We start from the raw sequence: 17,320 nt of genomic DNA, 5'->3' as shown, positions 1-17,320 counted from the left end.
CCAAACTGTGGAAGGAGCCTCGGTGTCCATCGAAAGATGAATGGATAAAGAAGATGTGGTTTACGTATACAATGGAATATTACTCAGCTATTAGAAATGACAAATACCCACCATTTGCTTCAACGTGGATGGAACTGGAGGGTATTATGCTGAGTGAAGTAAGCCAGTCGGAGAAGGACAAACATTATATGTTCTCATTCACTTGGGGAATATAAATAATAGTGAAAGGGAATATAAGGGAAGGGGGAAGAAATGTGTGGGAAATATCAGAAAGGGAGACAGAACGTAAAGACTGCTAACTCTGGGAAACGAACTAGGGGTGGTGGAAGGGGAGGAGGGCGGGGGGTGGGAGTGAATGGGTGACGGGCACTGGGGGTTATTCTGTATGTTAGTAAATTGAACACCAATAAAAAATAAATTAAAAAAAAATCCACCTATCAGTACGTTACCCTGAACACAACTCTGTGTAAGCGCTATAGAGTGGCTTGCTTTGTTTTTTGGTCTTAAAGTGCCTTCTCGGTCTGGAGGATACGTTACTGATCCTCCACTTTCTAATGCACCTCTTTGGAAAAATGTTAACATAGTTGGCCCTCAGTTGGGGATTTGGGAGCTTGGGCCCTGCTGTGGGGACCTCATGCGTGGGGTTTGCTGGGGCGAGTGTTTAGCAGAGGCAGGGTGAGGGAGACCAAGTGGGACGGAGGAAAAGAGCTGAGTAAAGAGGTGGTCTCACATCGGAAGCTTGCCTCAGCCCGACCCCATGGGGAACCTGGAGCCTAAATACCACCATGAGTTGATCTTACTGTGGGGCTTGCTGTTTGTGGCCCTGTGACCTTGGGTTACTAGCTGGGCTGGGTCTGAGGGTTTGTGGAGACACTGGGGAAGGGGAAGCTGTGAGCTATTAGTAGGCAATACTCACAGCAGCTGGGGGATGGGTGCTCCACCTGCTAAGAGGTGGCTATAGGGCATCAAGAGCATCTGCTCTAGAGGCTTCAGTTGGTCTAAGATAACTATGGTTTTGGGAGGACGGGGAGAAATGAGGGCAGCAGGGTAGACCAGTGGAAGACAAGACAGGGTCTTGAGTGCCATGTTAATGAGGCTGGAATTCATCCTGAGGATAATAGGGAGCCATAGGAGGATCTAGAGTATAGGAGGAATATGGTTAAGTTGGGTAGGGCTGTTCTAGAGCGGCCCTGCTAACAGTCAGTGTGGGGAAGAGTGGTGCCGCTGGGGCTCCTCCAGGCTGATTTCTTAAATCTGATTTTCCCCTTATTTCCCCCCTTTCTGGGAAAAATTTAGGTTAGGTTTATCAAGCCACGTGTCTAGAAACTGCATTTCCTCTGCTTCATCCTTCCTCTTCTCCCTCTAAGCCTGTCTGTGGATTGGCAGGATCTCTGAAGTGCAGATTTTACAGCCTTGGTCAGCTGTTTGGGGTTTAATAAAGGGTGACTGGCATCTTGTGATCCTCTATTCCTGACCAGGACCCCAGACTCGCATATGTGTAGAATTATAAGGCTCCTTCCTGCCAAGTCGTCCACATCTAAATCCCTGGAACTTGTGAATATGTGACCTTACCCAGCAAACGGGGCTTTGCAGATGGGATTAAGTTAAGAAGAAATTCTGGATTATTTGAGTGGGTCCAATGCAATCACAAGGGCCCTTTTAAGAGGGCAGAAGGAAGGTCAGAGAAAGAATGAGAGAGGGAGATTGAAAGAGAGAGAGAGGGAGATTGGAAGATGCTACACTGCTGGCTATGAAGACAGAGAAAGGGACCTCCAGAAGCTGGAAAGGATAAGGCATGGATTTCCATGGAGCCTTCAGAAGGAATTCACCTCTGTTGACATCTTGAACTCAGTCCCCTTAGATTCACTTGGGACTCTGACCTCCAGATCTGTAATGTAATGAATTGGTGTCATTTCAAGTGGTCGTTTGTGATGCTTTGTTACAGTGGGGGCAGGGAAGTCACCTGTCCTCATCCCATGTCTGTCCCCATTCTGAATGTCATCTATTCCTTCTGTCTCAGACTCCCTGCTCACCAGACATTTCCCCACTTCCACCTTTCCTGCTTCCTAAACTCTTCTCTGTCTCCACAGCTCCTGCCGTAGGCAAGACCATCATGCTTTTCTCTTCCCCAGTTGCAGCCCAGCCTTTTCCACAGCTCCCACCCAGTCCAGAGCGCAGCAGCTGTAAAGCCCTAGCCTGTTGCTCACTCCCTTACTGAAATGCCTTCTGGTGCCCTGAGGATCAAGTTAGAGAATAACAGTGAATATTATTGAGCATTTAATCTGTGTCAGGCAGGATTTTTGTGATTTTATTACATTAAACCTCAAACCCTATGAAACTGGTGGTGTCCTCATTTGCTGATGGGGAAAATTGCTTCTAGGTATACCAGTTGTCTCTTGCTACAAAACTGGATGGCTTTAGATAACCAGGTTTTATTTTCTTATAGTTTCAGAGGGTCAGGAATCTGGAGGTGACTCAGCTTGGTGGTTCTGGATCAGGGTCCACCTGTGAGGTCACAGTTAAGCTGTTGGCTAAAGACCTCATTTCCTCCTCATGTGGGCTTCTCCCCACTATTGCAGAGTGTCTTCACAACATGGTGATGAGTTTCCCCCCGTGAATGATCTCAGAAGGGGTGAGCAAGCAGGAAGCCACAGTGACCCTCTAAACCTCAGATGTCTCAGATAGCAGTGTCATGTTCTCCTTTGCTGTTCACTAAGTCCAGCACACCCCTCAAGAAGGGCAGGATTAGGCTCCCCCTCTTGAAGGGCAGAGTATCAAAGAATTTGTGGATGAAGTTAAAACCACTGCATTTGTTTGTTTAGTGACCACACCTGGATGCATTGAACAAGGATTATAGAAGAAAATGCAAGCCCCAGAAGTTGCTTCCAGTGGGCAATATTACCCCACATTATGGAGTCCCCACCATAGCAATCCTTCGGGACATGGCTTATTGTTATCTTCATTCTCCAGATGAAAAAACTGAGGCCCAGAAAGGCAAGTTACTTCCCAAGATCACTTTGAGAATACCTGCAGAGTAAGAATTTGAGCCTACATCTGATTCCAGCTTCTGTGGCTGTATTAGCCAACACTTGGAGTTTTTCCTGCATGCCAGGCTCTGTTCATGTGTGCCCACTCCTCACAGATGCTCACAGCAGCCCCAGTGAAGTAGACCTGTTATTATAGGGCCTGCTTTACAAATGGAAATGTTGAGGCACAGAGAGATTAAGAACTTGTCTGGGACCACACATGATTAAGCAAGCAGAGGAGATGGGATTTGAACCCCTGGTGATCTGGTTCTAGAGTCTATGTATCCTCCAGTGCTTCTCCTTAACACAACACAGCTTTTGTTTATCCTCTTTCTTGGTGAAATTTGCTTTTTTTTTTTTTTTTTTAATTTGCTTTGTTTTTATGCTGGCTCTTAACTGTAGCCTCACCAGGCAGGGTCCCTTGATGCACCCACAGGGGACCATTGATGACTCTTCTTCAGTGATCTTCAGTTGCAAGGTGGGTCTTTTGCTTTGCACAGAGAAAAAGGGAGAATGCAGATACATGTGGGGCTTTTCTTCCCAAGAACTTGGGGCTGGTCTTTGTGCCTCATTTTTAGCTTGTGGCAGATGCTTTTGGTGCCTGTGACCCTCAAGCCCTGGGACACACTGGACCAACAACTATCAGCCATTGTATTCTGTTATCAACAGGGTTACACTCAGATTATGCACATTCTCTCTGCTTGAAGGCCAGGCCTGAGGTGTTGTGGGTTGACTTAAGCCTCAATCCATGACCAGCAGTAGCTAGTGGGGTAGATACCTCAGTTTCCTTGCCCCTCTGTTGGGGTAACTGAAGACTACTCTGGGCTGCCTTTCAGAGGTCTCCAGTGAGATCGAGCTCCAGTCCAACTTGCTAGATGGCATGGCCACCGGAGACCCTTTCCCATCCCTACCTCACTGCCCCCCTCCCCAGCTGGAGTCTTCTGGGGTCACCTCCCTGAAGTACTACTTTCACTAGAATGTCAGTCTCAGTGTCTGTTTCTGGGGACCCTGGCTGAGGGATTACTAGACCTCCATGTGTGTGATTTTGTACGTGAAGGTGTGTTAGACCTGGGAATGCGGCAGAATGCTGCTGTGTAGCGGTCAGATGTAGGAGAGCTGGGGGTAGATGGGGTGGTTCAGGTGTTAGACCTTGAAGCAAGGGTCCTGGATCCAAATCTCAACTCCAAATAAACTTGGACAAGTCCCATCTCCTCTCCATGCCTCAGTTTCCTTATTAATTTTATTTATTTATTTATTTATTTATTTTGTAAAATAGGTGGGGGTCAGAATCCTTACTTGATGATGTTGATGTGAGGTGATGAAATTAAATTTTGTTGGCAATGGGTCTAGCACAACACCTGGTCCATGATGTCTGTGACAGTTATTTGTGTGGGGCATGCTGGGAAGAGACCTTTGAGTCTGAGATTTGCTTCATTGGGGACAAGTGGTGGTAGCTCATTTATAGTTGGGGGCAATGAAAGAAGATTGAGAAGGTAAGTATTGGTAGGGAAAGAAAAGCAAGAGTGGATGGAAGAGGAGAGATTGGAGAGAGAGAGGACACAGTGACACACCGGCTAGACCAACTTCTCTTCACTGTGTGGAAAGACAAAATAGGGGCTTGCCACACTGTCCTCATCTAGCAGCAATTCAGCAAAAAAAGCTGTCTTGCTCTGGCGGCATTGAGCAATTCCGGCTCCACCCCTCCCCTGTTCCTACACCCTCTTTTCTTACAGAAAAGTCTCAGAATGAAGGAAAGGTTCTCTTCTTTGAATGACAGAAGCAGGGCATCATGTGGAGCTTCAACTTGCTCCTCTTCTGGGGTGAGTATGGGGCTGAATGGTGGTGGGAGGGTTGGGGGAAGCCTGCGCTAGACATAGACTGTAGGAAAAAGGGAGGGCCATGGGGTGATCAGCCTGAGACCCCAATTCTAGGCTAGACACTGCCAATACCTTCATTGGGAGATCTTTGGCAAAAATTACTCAGGATAGGGAATTCCATCTGTCAGGGAAGATTTTATTTATAGTCATTCATTTGACATGTATTTCCTGAGCACCTACTATGTGCTGCTGTAGGTACTGAGGGGAGAGCAGTGGTAAGCAAGTAGTTCCTGTTGTCATGAGGCTGACATCCTCATGGGAAGGGCAGATAGAAAAGAACCCACTGGCCATGACAGCAACCACCCATCTACCACCCTTGTAAGTTCTTCAAATATCTTCACAAAACTCCTCCAATACTGGGTCACTAATAGTCCCATTTTACAAAGGAGAGAACTGAGGCAAAGGATATGAGATGACTTGCCCAAAACGACTTAACTAAAAGGGGTAGAGCCGGCAGTTTGGCTCCAGGATGTGTAAACTTTATTTCTTATCACTACACTATGCTATCCCAAATAATAAGTACACAAAAGCATTTCAGGCAGTGATAGTGCCACAAAAGAAGAGAGTGACCAGGGGTTATGTTGAAGAGGGAAGTCGGGGAAGACCTCTCAGAGGGGGTGACATTTGTGCTGAGGCCTGAGCCATGAGGTGGAGCCTTCCTGTCTATTCTCTTATTTCCCTTTCTTCAAATGTCAGTTTGTACTGGTTTTATTTATGGTCTATGTTGTGATTTTCTTCCTATCTTTCAAGTTTTAGTTACCGCTTCAAATCTATGAACAAGGGACAACATTTTGAGCAATAAGTGCAGGCTTCCTTGGCTGTGGCCCAGTGCATCTCTTTGTGGAAGAGAAAACTTAGGCCCAAAGAGATTAAATAACTTTGCCACATCCATGTAGTCAGCAATTAGTGAAGCCAGATTTTTAAACCCAAGCATTTGACACCAGAGTCGGTATGCTTAAAAACAATGCTCTGTTCCCTCTAAAATGATTAATGAGCAAAAGAATTTTGGTTGGTGGTAATGAATGGGAATATCAAGAGTTTGAGTCTGTGGGAGTTGTTGATTGGCAGGCGTCATTAGAAGGAGCAGGTAAGGGGCACTTGAGTGGTTCAGTGGTTGAGCATCTGCCTTTGGCTCAGGGTGTGATCCCAGGGTCCTAGGATAGAGTCCCACATCGGGCTCCCCGCAGGGAGCCTGATTCTCCCTCTGCCTGTGTCTCTGCCTCTCTGTGTCTCTCATGAATGAATGAATGAATGAATGAATGAATAAATAAATAAATAAATAAATAAATAAATAAATAAATAAATAAAATTTTTTAGAGAAGTTGCAGATAACTCATGGACTCCAAATGCAGGAATGCCAAGTTGCCGCTTTGGGGTGTTGGCACTGGTATTAGCTATTAGGCTCCTTGTTCTTCCCTGAAGTTAATCAGCAAAGAGTAGTGATGACAACATTGGTGGTGGAGATGGTGGGGGTGATGGTGGGGGTGGTGGTCATGGGGATGGTGGGGTAGTGGTGGGAGTGCTGGAGGTTGGACAGTGGTCATGGGAATGATGGTGGTGGTGGTGGGGGTCATGGAGTAATGTCAGAAAAGAGCTAAATGTTGGGGCAGCTGCACTGCCTTTTAGACATTTTAAAAACTAACCACTTGACCATCCATGCCATTTTAATGCTACGGATATACTGTACATCTATGTATGTATTTTTAAAGTATTCTTTTTTTTTAAAGATTTTGTTTATTCATGAGAGACACACAGAGAGAGGCAGAGACACAGGCAGAGAGAGAAACAGGCTCCCGACAGGGAGCCTGATGTAAGACTCGATCTCAGGACCCCAGGATCATGACCTGAGCCAAAGGCAGATGCTCAACCACTGAGCCACCCAGGCTCCCCTATTTATGTATTATTACATGTATTATTTCTATATATGTGTCATACAAGAAACAGTAGGTTTTTTCATCTCTCCCTAAGAACCAAGTTTTGCCCTCTTGGGGGAGATGTCATTTCTTTTGAGAATACATGTTTTAGTGTACATTTTTGAAAATCAGCTGGGACTTTTTTTTTGTAATTGAAAATAAAATGAAGATGATACAAACAAAATGAAAAACATGGAGTGCAGAAAAACAGGAATGGCTGCTGTAAGTATTACATGAAATATTGTATGTTTATCACTCCAGGTGGATCTCCCATCTAGGTTCATCAAACCTGTTTATATGAGGCCATTCCAGGAGTACTTTTTCAGGTTGAGTCCATCTTGCTTCTTGATGGTTCATGGTATTTTTATTTTCTTTTTTCACAGGGTATTGTGGTATATTCATCTGGGTTATGTTTTCATTGGAATCAATGGCAGTTGGTAAGTTAGTTGGTCAAAGAGAATCCATATGCTCAATGTGTGGGAGGATGTTTTCTGGGAAGGAGACCCTTCTGTCTCAGGAGGCTGAGCCATAGCTGAACACTTGCTGGGAGCTACGTAGTGTCAGAGCAAGGGATAAATAATATCCAGGTCTCCGGGTTCCTGCTTCAGGCTCTTATCTTTGTGCCTTGGATTCACTGTGTGACCTCAAGTGAGTCACACAAAACCTCTCTGATTCTTACTTTCCTCAGCTGTGAAATATAGTCAACATGGGTTCCTATCCCACAGGGATGTTGTGAAGCTTAAATTACAGTAGGTAACTTTGTTAACCACTGGGTACATGTGATAAGAGCTTCATAAATGGTAGTACAGTGGGAATGGGAATGGAATTTACTCAAACCACAACTCAATGTGGGAAAAAATCCATTTTTAAAATGTATTGGGTGTTCCCGTCTTTTACATAAGCTCCTACTGGATGGAAAGGAAAAACATTGCCAGTTTTTAGTGTTCTTAATGACTCAGCTTCCTGGCTCAGCCTTATTTGGGGAAACTCTGTGTTGTACAAAGAATTGATCTTTCAAAAAACATTTTTATTTAAATTAAATTAGCCAACATATAGTAGTACATCATTAGTTTCAGATGTAGAGTTAAGGAATTCATCAGTTTCATGTACCACCCAGTGCTCATCATATCCCGTGCCCTCCTTAATGAATCTTTCCTACCTTCATCTTGGTCCTCTCAAGATGGCTACTGGGTGTTAGTATAGGGGCAACTTACAAGATCCTGTGGCTGTCAAGGGGGGACTCTGGATGGGGTGTTTTGTCTACTGGTACAGCATGGACTCACCTTACTTTCTGGTAGTCCTCTCAGCAGCTCTGCACCCCCTGGGAGTCCATGCAAGAGCTTCTGCTTTCTATGTTCAGGCTATAGAAAACCAAAAGAGTTTTCTTGGACAACCTACTAGCTACCTCCCTCTGTGGGTTCTAATCTTTGGCTTTAATACCCTGTTGGATGTGACAGCAACAGAAAGCAAGCCTCTCTTCTAGGCTGGGAAACTCCACCTGGATATTGTTGGGAGAAGTCAGTCCCTAGCCTTGATACCCCTAATTGCACCCATTCCTATCTGGAAGTTTCTGAGGTGAGGTAGCAGAGGAATGGGGGTCCTGGTGGGTCCCTCTCATCTCTCTGTATTAGCATCCCAAAATTTTTTCTTTTCCCTTGTGATAGGTATTTCCTTTACACCACAGCTTAATGAAAGCTTTACCTTCCAGTCCTCCAAGCCTGGCTACTGCAAAATCATTTTTTTAAAGAGGGGAGGTGGGCAGGGGGAGATGGGGTGATTGGGTGTCGGGCACTGAGGGGGGCACTTGACAGGATGAGCACTGAATTCTATACTATACATTGGCATATCGAACTCCAATAAAAATATACAAAAATAAATAAATGAATTAATAAAATCTTTATTAATGAAGATTTTATTTATTTATTCATGAGAGACACAAAGTGAGAGGCAGAGACACAGATGCAGGGAGAAGCAGGCTCCCTTTGGGAATCCCAATGTGGGACTCGATCCCAGGACCCCAGGATCACGCCCTGAGCCGAAGGCAGATGCTCAACCACTGAGCCACCCAGGTGTCCCTGAAAAATCATTTTATTGAGATATGACTGACATTTAATATTGTGCAAGTTTAAGGTATACACATGTTGATTTGATGTACACATATATTGAGAAATGATTACCATCATAGTGTTTGCTAATTTCTTCATTGCCTCACATAATTACTTTTTTTTTTTCCTGGTAAAGATATTTAAGATCTATTCATAACAACTTCCAAGTATATAATAGAGTATAGTTAACCAGAGTCACCATGCTGTATACTAGATATCCAAAACTCATTCATCTTATAAGGCTTTGCTTTCAAGATTATTGTCTTGCTTGGAACACAAATATCCAGTTTGGTATTTATTTATTTATTTTTTTTAATTTTTAATTTTTATTTTTATTTTTTATTTTTTTATTGGTGTTCAATTTACTAACATACAGAATAACCCCCAGTGCCCGTCACCCATTCACTCCCACCCCCCGCCCTTCTCCCCAGTTTGGTATTTAAAACCTGAACATTACTGTTTTGCTTTCATGTATGCCTGCTGCTAAGACATCTTAATTTTTCCTGAATGAGAGTAAATCCTTTGGCAGAATGTGTTGGAAGGGAGGTTCACATCCATATAAGTGGAAAAGAGAAAATCATATCACTGTATTTCCAAAAAGGTCACCTGGATTACAAAAATTGATCATTATTATTGAATCCAGAAAGTCCTTGGCTGTTGAAGAAGTCATTTTATCATTCTCCACAGTTCTGGGATCCAGCCTGGGCCTGACACAGCACAGGCAAGTTAGGTAGATAAATAAATAAAAGAAAGAATACGACCCTACATAGAGAGTGCAAGAGATATAGTCGAGGCACATACAAGGAATTTGTAAATGTGAGTTTCTTAACATTTGAGAAGACTGGGCACTACTGGAATAAAAAATGCATAAGCACAGGAAAGGTTATGATAGTTCATCAAAGCACACATTTACGATATTTGTGCTTTTCTCTGTATATCATCCCTAATAAAATACTATAAAAATGCATATACATGGGGTGCCTGGGTGGCTCAGCAGTTGAGCCTCTGCCTTTGGCTCAGGGTGTAATCGATTCCCACATCAGGCTCCTTGTGAGGAGCCTGCTTTTCCCTCTATGTCTCTGCTTCTCTCTGTGCCTCTCATGAATAAATAAATAAAATATTTCAAAAATGCATATACACTTTGAGACAGCAATTCATAATCCAGAAATTTATTCCAAAGAGATATTTGTACAACATACAGAGATACCTCGCCGTACAAACAACTTGGAATAAACAGTCATTGCTTACCTGAGGGGACTGGTTGGATAAAACCTTGTGTTTGTCAGGATAACCCTAGCTACCGTAACAAACCCAGAGCTGTCCATGGCTTAATAAAAAGAAATTTAATTTTTGTTTGTTTAAGAGTCCAACGTAGATATTTCTGGCCAGTGGGTTCCTTTCCTCAAAGTGGTAATTCAGAGACCTGGACTCCTTCTGTCTTGTGGCTCAGCCATGCTAGGGGCTCAGAATCTTCTGTAGATCATAGGGGAGGGAATATGCATGATGCATGTCATATTTGCTCACAGTCACATGACCATACCTGGACACAAGGTGAGCTGAGAAATGTAGCCTGTGGTGGGTAAGCTGCCTGCTAGTGACAGTTCCAGACCATGGAAAGGGGAGTGTGGAGTTTCTGCTTGACCTTTGACTACCAAGCCACTGTGTCCATGGGACAGTTAATGCCCATGGACACAGCAGAACCGACATAGCTGTTCAAAAGCATGAGTTAGGGATGCCTGGGTGGCTCAGCGGTTGGATATCTGCCTTCAGCTCCAGTTGTGATCCTGTGGTCCCAGGATCGAGCCCCACATCCAGCTCCTTGCAGGGAGCCTGCTTCTCCCTCTGCCTATCTCTCTGCCTCTCTCTCTCTCTCTGTGTTTCTCATGAATAAATAAATAAAAAATTTTTTTAAAGTATGAGTTAGGTGTGTATGGACTGGTTTGGAAAGTTGCCCCAAACATATCCTTCTCTTTTTATTATAGAAATATTTAGACATTCAAAGGTAGGGAAAAATAGTACAGCAAACTCCCATGTACCCATCACCCAGCTTCCATGCTTGACCAATTTGCTGCCCTTGGTTTGCAAGACCTACTCCTAAGTGAAAAAGCAAGTAAGAGTATGACAGGGTTTTCCAACAGAACTTTCTACGATGATGGACATGTTCTGGATCTACTGTAGTCGCTAGTTAGTCACAAGTGGCTACTGAGCAATTGAAATAAGGCTAATTGGATCAAAGAATGGAATGCTTCATTTTATTTAATTTTCATAGATTTATTTTTTAAAGATTTTATTTATCTATTTGAGAAAGAAGGTGAGAGAGAGAGAAAGAGAGAGCGAGTGTGAGCACGATCGGGGGAAGGGCAGAGGGAGAGGGAGAAGTAGACTCTCATGCTAAGCAGGGAGCTCGATGTGGGGCTTGATCCCAGGACCTTGAGACCATGACCTGAACCAAAGGCAGAGGCTAAATCAACTGAGCTACCCAGGTGCCCCAATTCTCATAGATTAAAATGCAGCCATATATGATTAGTATCTACTATTTTGGAGAGCACAACAGATTGTATATTGTATGATCTCACTTGTGTTAATAAAACTGTATGAATTTATAAACTTATTCCAATTTAATAATATACTTGCTTGACTGAGCCTGTGAAGAGTATCTAACCTGGAGGAGATCCCCTCGAAGCTAAGGGGGATCTAAGCTTTAGGCAGCATTTGCCCCTGGGTATAAGGATGGGGGACTGAGAACTCTTCATTTTTAATTTTATATGCTTCTGCATTGTTTGCATTTAGTTTTACAATTATTATCTTCTTAGAAAAAGATATAAACAAAACAAAAAATGCACCAAAATAAGGATTACTGTCTGCTTTTGGTCAGTTTCTTTTTCTTTTTTTTTTTATTTAAATTCGATTAGCCAATATATATAGTACATCATTAGTTTCAGATGAAGTTTTCAATAATTCATCAGTTGCATATAACACCCAGTGCTCATCACATCACATGCTCTCCTTAATGCTCACCACCCAGTTACCCCATCCACCTCCCCTCCAGCAGTTTTTGTAGAAGCAGAACTTGATAAGAGGACTCTTGTGTGAATAATTTATTGAGGGAAGACTCTCAGGAAACACTTGCAGGGGAATGAGAGCAGGACAGGGTGGGGAGAGAAACTAGCCACCCAGAAGGTGTTTCAGGAGAGCTTCAGCCACAGCCTGGTCTCACAGGGAGCCCTGGAATGTGAAGCGCAACCCAGAGGTTCACCTTGGGGGGCCAAGGGGAGGCTGCACTATAACACTCCTACGCCTGTCTGCCCGTCATTCCCTGGGGGATGGGTATGCCATCCTGGTAAAGCAGTTGGGGGATGGCTGCCAAGAGTGACCACTGTCCCACCATTTCTTTTTTTTTTTTTAAAGGTTTTATTTATTTACTCATGAGAGACACAGTCAGAGAGAGAAGCAGGCTCCATGCAGGGAGCCCGATGTGGGACTCGATCCCAGGACTCCAGGATCACACTCTGGGTTGAAGGCGGCGCTAAACCGCTGAGCCACCTGGGCTGTCCCTGTCCCACAATTTCTTACCTGGCAACATGTGAAGAGCTCATGAGCTGATGTAGGAGAGCCCCCAGGAAGCTGGGGTTTTCCCCTTCGCATACCCACTCCTGCTTTCGTAACTTGCTATGGTAATCACTGGCACTCAGGGAAATACAGCCTGGCAGGGTCACAGCCACTTTCAAAGGGATGGCTTTGAATAAGGATCTAGTGGCTTCTCATTGCTCTGCTCGTGGGCTGCTGGCAGCTGCGGAGCACGCATTCTGGTAAGAGACTCCCCCAGGAATGAAGGCAACTAGATCTTGGGTAAGCATCTTCATCTCTGTTTTGTCCTCTGATTAACGGGTATTGCGATGACTCGCACCCGGTGGGATAATTGTGAGGATTCGACTCCATATGTGCAGTTGTTAAGAGGTGGGCTCTGGAGTCACGTTTCCTGAGTTCGAATCCTGGTTCTGGTGCTCAGGTATTTCGGCAAGTTCCCTAAGACTTCAGTTCCCATGAAAAGGAAGGTCAGTGGAGTTAATCCAACTGGGTTTTGATGAGCATTATATGAGGTAAGATACAGGTGGTGCCTCAAACTGTACTGGGAACATAGCAGGTGCACAAGTATGTCAACCCTCCTTCTCCTCAGAGAAACCTGAATTATCGGATTCTTGCTATCTGGGCCAAAGTTGGTAGCCAGCGAGTGGGCACAGTCAGGACAATGAGCAGGACCCCTGGCTGCCTTGCCAACCTTCACCCATTTTACTTGCTCTTCTCTTGCATTTTGACTGGTGGTGTGACCCAGGAGAGGCTATACAAACTCTCTTGGGGATCTGTTTCCACATCTGTAAAATGGACCCCTAACGTTTACCTTGAAGTAGGGTGACCAACTGTCGTGGTTTGCCTCTGACCAGGAGGGGCTTCACGGGACTCTGAACTTCAAGTGTGAATACCAAGAAAGCCCTGGCGAAAACCAGGATTACTACACTGGGAAGCATTATTGTGGGGCCTGCAGGAAATGCATGGAAGGGGCCTGGTGCTTGGGAGGCACCAATGAAACGGAAGCTCTAGTTCTGTTTTTAAAAGCCTTTTTGCCTCTTGGAATCTCTTTATGCTTCGGTCAATTAGGTGATCATCCATTAAGTTGTTTTGCTCATGATTGAGGATCATGTGTCTGCTCAGGTGGATTGTTGAAGGGGTTTCTTGGCTTTTAGCCCTTGAAGTGGCCACAGAGGACACCAGAGAGCACAGCACCCAAGTCAGGTCCTGCGTCCACTGCCCACAGCCCTCCAAGGCTCCCACCACCCTTGGGTAAAAGCCCAAGTCCTCTCTGAGGCCCCTAAGGTCCCACATGACCTGTCCTATCCCCTCCCTGCCCCTCCCTCATCCCTGTCTCCCCCTCACTCTCTCTGTTCCAGCCATACATACCTCACTGTTCCTCCAATACCCCAGGCCCTGTCCTGCCCCAAGGCCTTTGCACAAGCTGTGCCCTCTGCTTGGGATGTTCTTGACCTACATATATACTTGGTCCTTCCCTCATCTTCTTTATGTTTCAGCTCATGTGTCATCTTCTCAGCAACTACTCTATTTTTGACATTAGATCCCTCACCCTCACTTCTCCAGGTTATCAGCTCTGTGAAGGTGGGGGAATTTTGTGTATCTTGTTCCACTGCTGAATCCACAGTACCTAGAATAGTGCCTGACATATAGCAGGTATTTGTATTTGTTAGAGTCATGCACAGAAACAGAACCAATAGGATGGATACATATCTTTTATAGATAAAAGATTTTTTAAAGAATTAATTTATTTATTCATGAAAGACACACAGAGAAGCAAAGACATAGGCAGAGAGAGAAGCAGGCTCCCTGCGGGGAGCCCGATGCGGGACTTGCTCCCGGGACCCTGGGATCATGACCTGAGCCTAAGGCAGATGCTCAACTACTGAGCCCATCCAGGTGCCTCAGATAAAAGATTTATTATGAAAAATAATAAGGTTCACATGATTAGGGAGGCTGGCCAGTCCTAAGATCTTTGGGGTGACATGTAAAGGTCCTGAGACCAGAAGGAATTTGAGGAACCGAGCAAAGGTGAGCATGGCAGATGGGACAAGGTAGGAGATGAGCTGGAGAGGTTGGCAGGTGCCCAGTCACACAGGGCTGGTTTGCGATTCTGGTTTGGGGTGGGTGTGAGTTGTGAGCAATTGAGCCAGAGTAAGAGAATAATGGGAAACTCGAATGAGAGACTGTAAGTGGCAATGTTCCGGAAGTTTGCAAAGAACAATGTTGCCTCTGCAGGCGAAAGAGGAAGTTGTTAATGAGAAGAGATGCAATTGAGGTGTCCTGCAGGGAAGTGAAATAAACAAAGCATGTTATAGGAAGTAAAGAGCTGACTCTTCAAGACCCTAAGCATAATCCACCCCTTAATGTTTTTGCAGCACTTTATAAGGTGCTTTCCCGTTCTACCGATTGGTATTGGCATTATTGTTCATTCCTCTTTCTTTCACACCCTCCATCCAATCTGTTGGCAAATCCTGCTAACATTGCCTTCAGAATAAACCCCTAATCTTCTGTCTTCCATTCTTCCCACTGGGGTTGCCTCTGCCCTCCTTGCCTACCTGGACAGGTGCAGGTGCCTCCTCCCTGGTCATTCTGCTCCTGCCCCTCTGCAGTTCATCTTCCGGCCAGGGGCCACAGGATCCTGCTAAAACCGCAGTCCTATTGTGTCCTGCCTGTGTTCAGACTCTCCCATGGCACCCATTGTTCTCTGATAGAAAGCTGAGGTATGCCAGCAGTCAAGGAGATCTAACACGATCTGGCCATGTCCAGGCCTCCCTTTCCCCCCTGCCCACTCTGCTCCAACCACACTGGCCCCCCTGTAACTCCACCACATCTCCAGGCGTGGTCCTGCCCCTGAGCCCTTCATGCACTTGCTGTTTCCTCTGCCCCAAGTACCATCATAGCTCACTCACCTCCCTCTGCTCTTTGTTCTAATTTTTAGTTTTTCAGCTATTACTGAGCACCAAATGTGTACTGGGCACTGTGTATGCATTTAGCACACAGCAGTGAATGACACAGACATAAGTCCTTGACTTCAGGAGCTCAGAGTCCATCAGGGCTTAATCAATTACAGACTTAATCAATTACAAAAGTTTTTACAAAGAATTGTTTTAGAAATTACCTGAAAATTGATTCCATTTCTGGCCAGATCTACCTCTTCTTGGGTAGCACTCATGAAAACTGCTCACTTCAGGTTTCAACAGGCTTGGAGCTGCCACTCACCAGCTGTGTGTCTTTGGTCAAGTTACTTAACCTCACTGAACCTCAATTGTTCACATCTGTGTAATGGTAATTGTATTAGTTTCCTATGGTTGTTCTAGCAAATTATCACAAACTTGGTGGCTTCAAACAACAAAAACATTACCTTATGGGTCTGGAGGAGATCAGAAGTCCAAAGTGGGTCCCACTGGGCTAAAATCAAGGTGTTAGCAGGGCTGTGTTCCTTTCTGGAGGTTCTTTTTATTTTTTAAAAGATTTTATTTATTCATTCATGAAAGAGAGAGAGGCAGAGACATAGACAGAGGGAGAAGCAGGCTCCTCACATGAAGCCTGATGCGGGACTTGATCACTGGACCAAGATCACCCTCTGAGCCAAAGGCAGATGCTCAACCACTGAGCCACCCAGGGGTCCCTTTCTGGAGGTTCTATAGGATAATCTGTCTTTTCACTTTTTCCAGCCTCTAGAGGTCACCTGAATTCCTTGCCTTGTGTCCTTCCTCCTCCATCTTCAAAGCCAGCATTAACTGGTCAGGTCTTTCTCAAAGGGTGTCATTTTGCCTCTCCTGGCTCCATCTTCCATTTATAAGGACCTTTGTGATTACCTTGGACCCAACTGGATAATCCAGAATAACCTCCAGATTAATCTGTTCAGCTCGGGATCAGTTGGTTGCTATCTTAATTCCATCTGAAACCTTAAGGCTCTCTTGCCACAGGCATAGCATATTCGTAGGTTCCAGGGATTAGGATGTGGTCATCTTTGGAAGGGTCATTATTGTGACAACCACAGGAATGGTAGTATCAAATAAGACTCTTCCCAGGCACCTAGAAGCCTGCCTCCACCTCTGGCTTTCTCTTTCTCTTTCTGGAGCTCACAGTGTGGCAGAGGAAATAATAACTAAAAAGCTAATCATACAAATAATTGAGCAACTATAAGTGTCAGAAAGAAGGAGCACGTGTAGCTTTCGAGGAGTCAGGGGAGGCTTTTATGAGGATATGATACTAAAGCAAGACCTGAGGAGTGAATAGGAGCTTGCCAGATGAGCAGAGGCAAAGGGAAGAGCACGAGCAAAGGCCCTGCAGTGGGAAGTCCTGGACATTGAGAGTAATAGGAAACGAGGCTTAAAGATGTGGTTGGGTCTGGCCCCTGGGGCTTTGTGGGTCCTGTTAAGTGATTTGGATTTGAATTATGAGTGCAGCAGGCAGCACTGTAGGCAGCGGTAGGGGTAGATGATCAAATATGTGTTCAGAGATGGCTACTATGTGGAGAAGAGATCGCAGTGGACAATGGAGGATTTAGGGATGCAGAATCCAGAGGAGGATCTGTACCAAGCATAGCCGTGGTGATAGAGAAAAGCAGGTAGATGCCAAATGCTCTTTGGACAGAGAACCAACAGGGCCTGTGGACCCCCTGGATGTGAGGGTGAGGACTAAACAGGCAAACTGAGGTCCAGGGAGGTGCAATCACTTGTCCCAGAGCTGGACTGGCTAGAATGTTGTTTTGGCTGTTTCCACAGAAACCAAACAACAACTTAGAAATTTAGCTCTTAGAAGGACAGTCTTCTCATAAATCTCCAAACTGTAGATGGAACAGGGTG

General features: G+C 45.0%; 1 protein-coding gene across 12 annotated transcripts in view; it reads left to right on the top strand.

Moving 5' to 3' along the window:
- Window positions 1-4,725: 4,725 nt before the first annotated feature.
- The window catches only part of ADGRE1 (adhesion G protein-coupled receptor E1), a 61,966-nt gene continuing 49,371 nt past the window's right edge, over window positions 4,726-17,320 (top strand). For 6 of the 12 annotated variants that reach the window (XM_049097898.1, XM_049097900.1, XM_049097897.1 and 3 more), the window contains exons 1-2: window positions 4,727-4,846; window positions 7,200-7,253. In XM_049097898.1, the coding sequence (XP_048953855.1) occupies window positions 4,816-4,846; window positions 7,200-7,253 (85 nt within the window). In that variant the 5' untranslated portion in view covers window positions 4,727-4,815. Of the gene's footprint in view, window positions 4,847-7,199; window positions 7,254-12,642; window positions 12,771-17,320 lie in introns of those variants that run through there. The other 6 variants (XM_049097902.1, XM_049097903.1, XM_049097905.1 and 3 more) reach the window with 4 other exon arrangements.

This window comes from Canis lupus, chromosome 20 (assembly GCF_003254725.2).
Source record: "Canis lupus dingo isolate Sandy chromosome 20, ASM325472v2, whole genome shotgun sequence".
Taxonomy (NCBI): Eukaryota; Metazoa; Chordata; class Mammalia; order Carnivora; family Canidae; genus Canis; species Canis lupus.
Note: the sequence above shows the minus strand (reverse complement) of the source record. Positions and strands in the feature narration are given on the sequence as shown.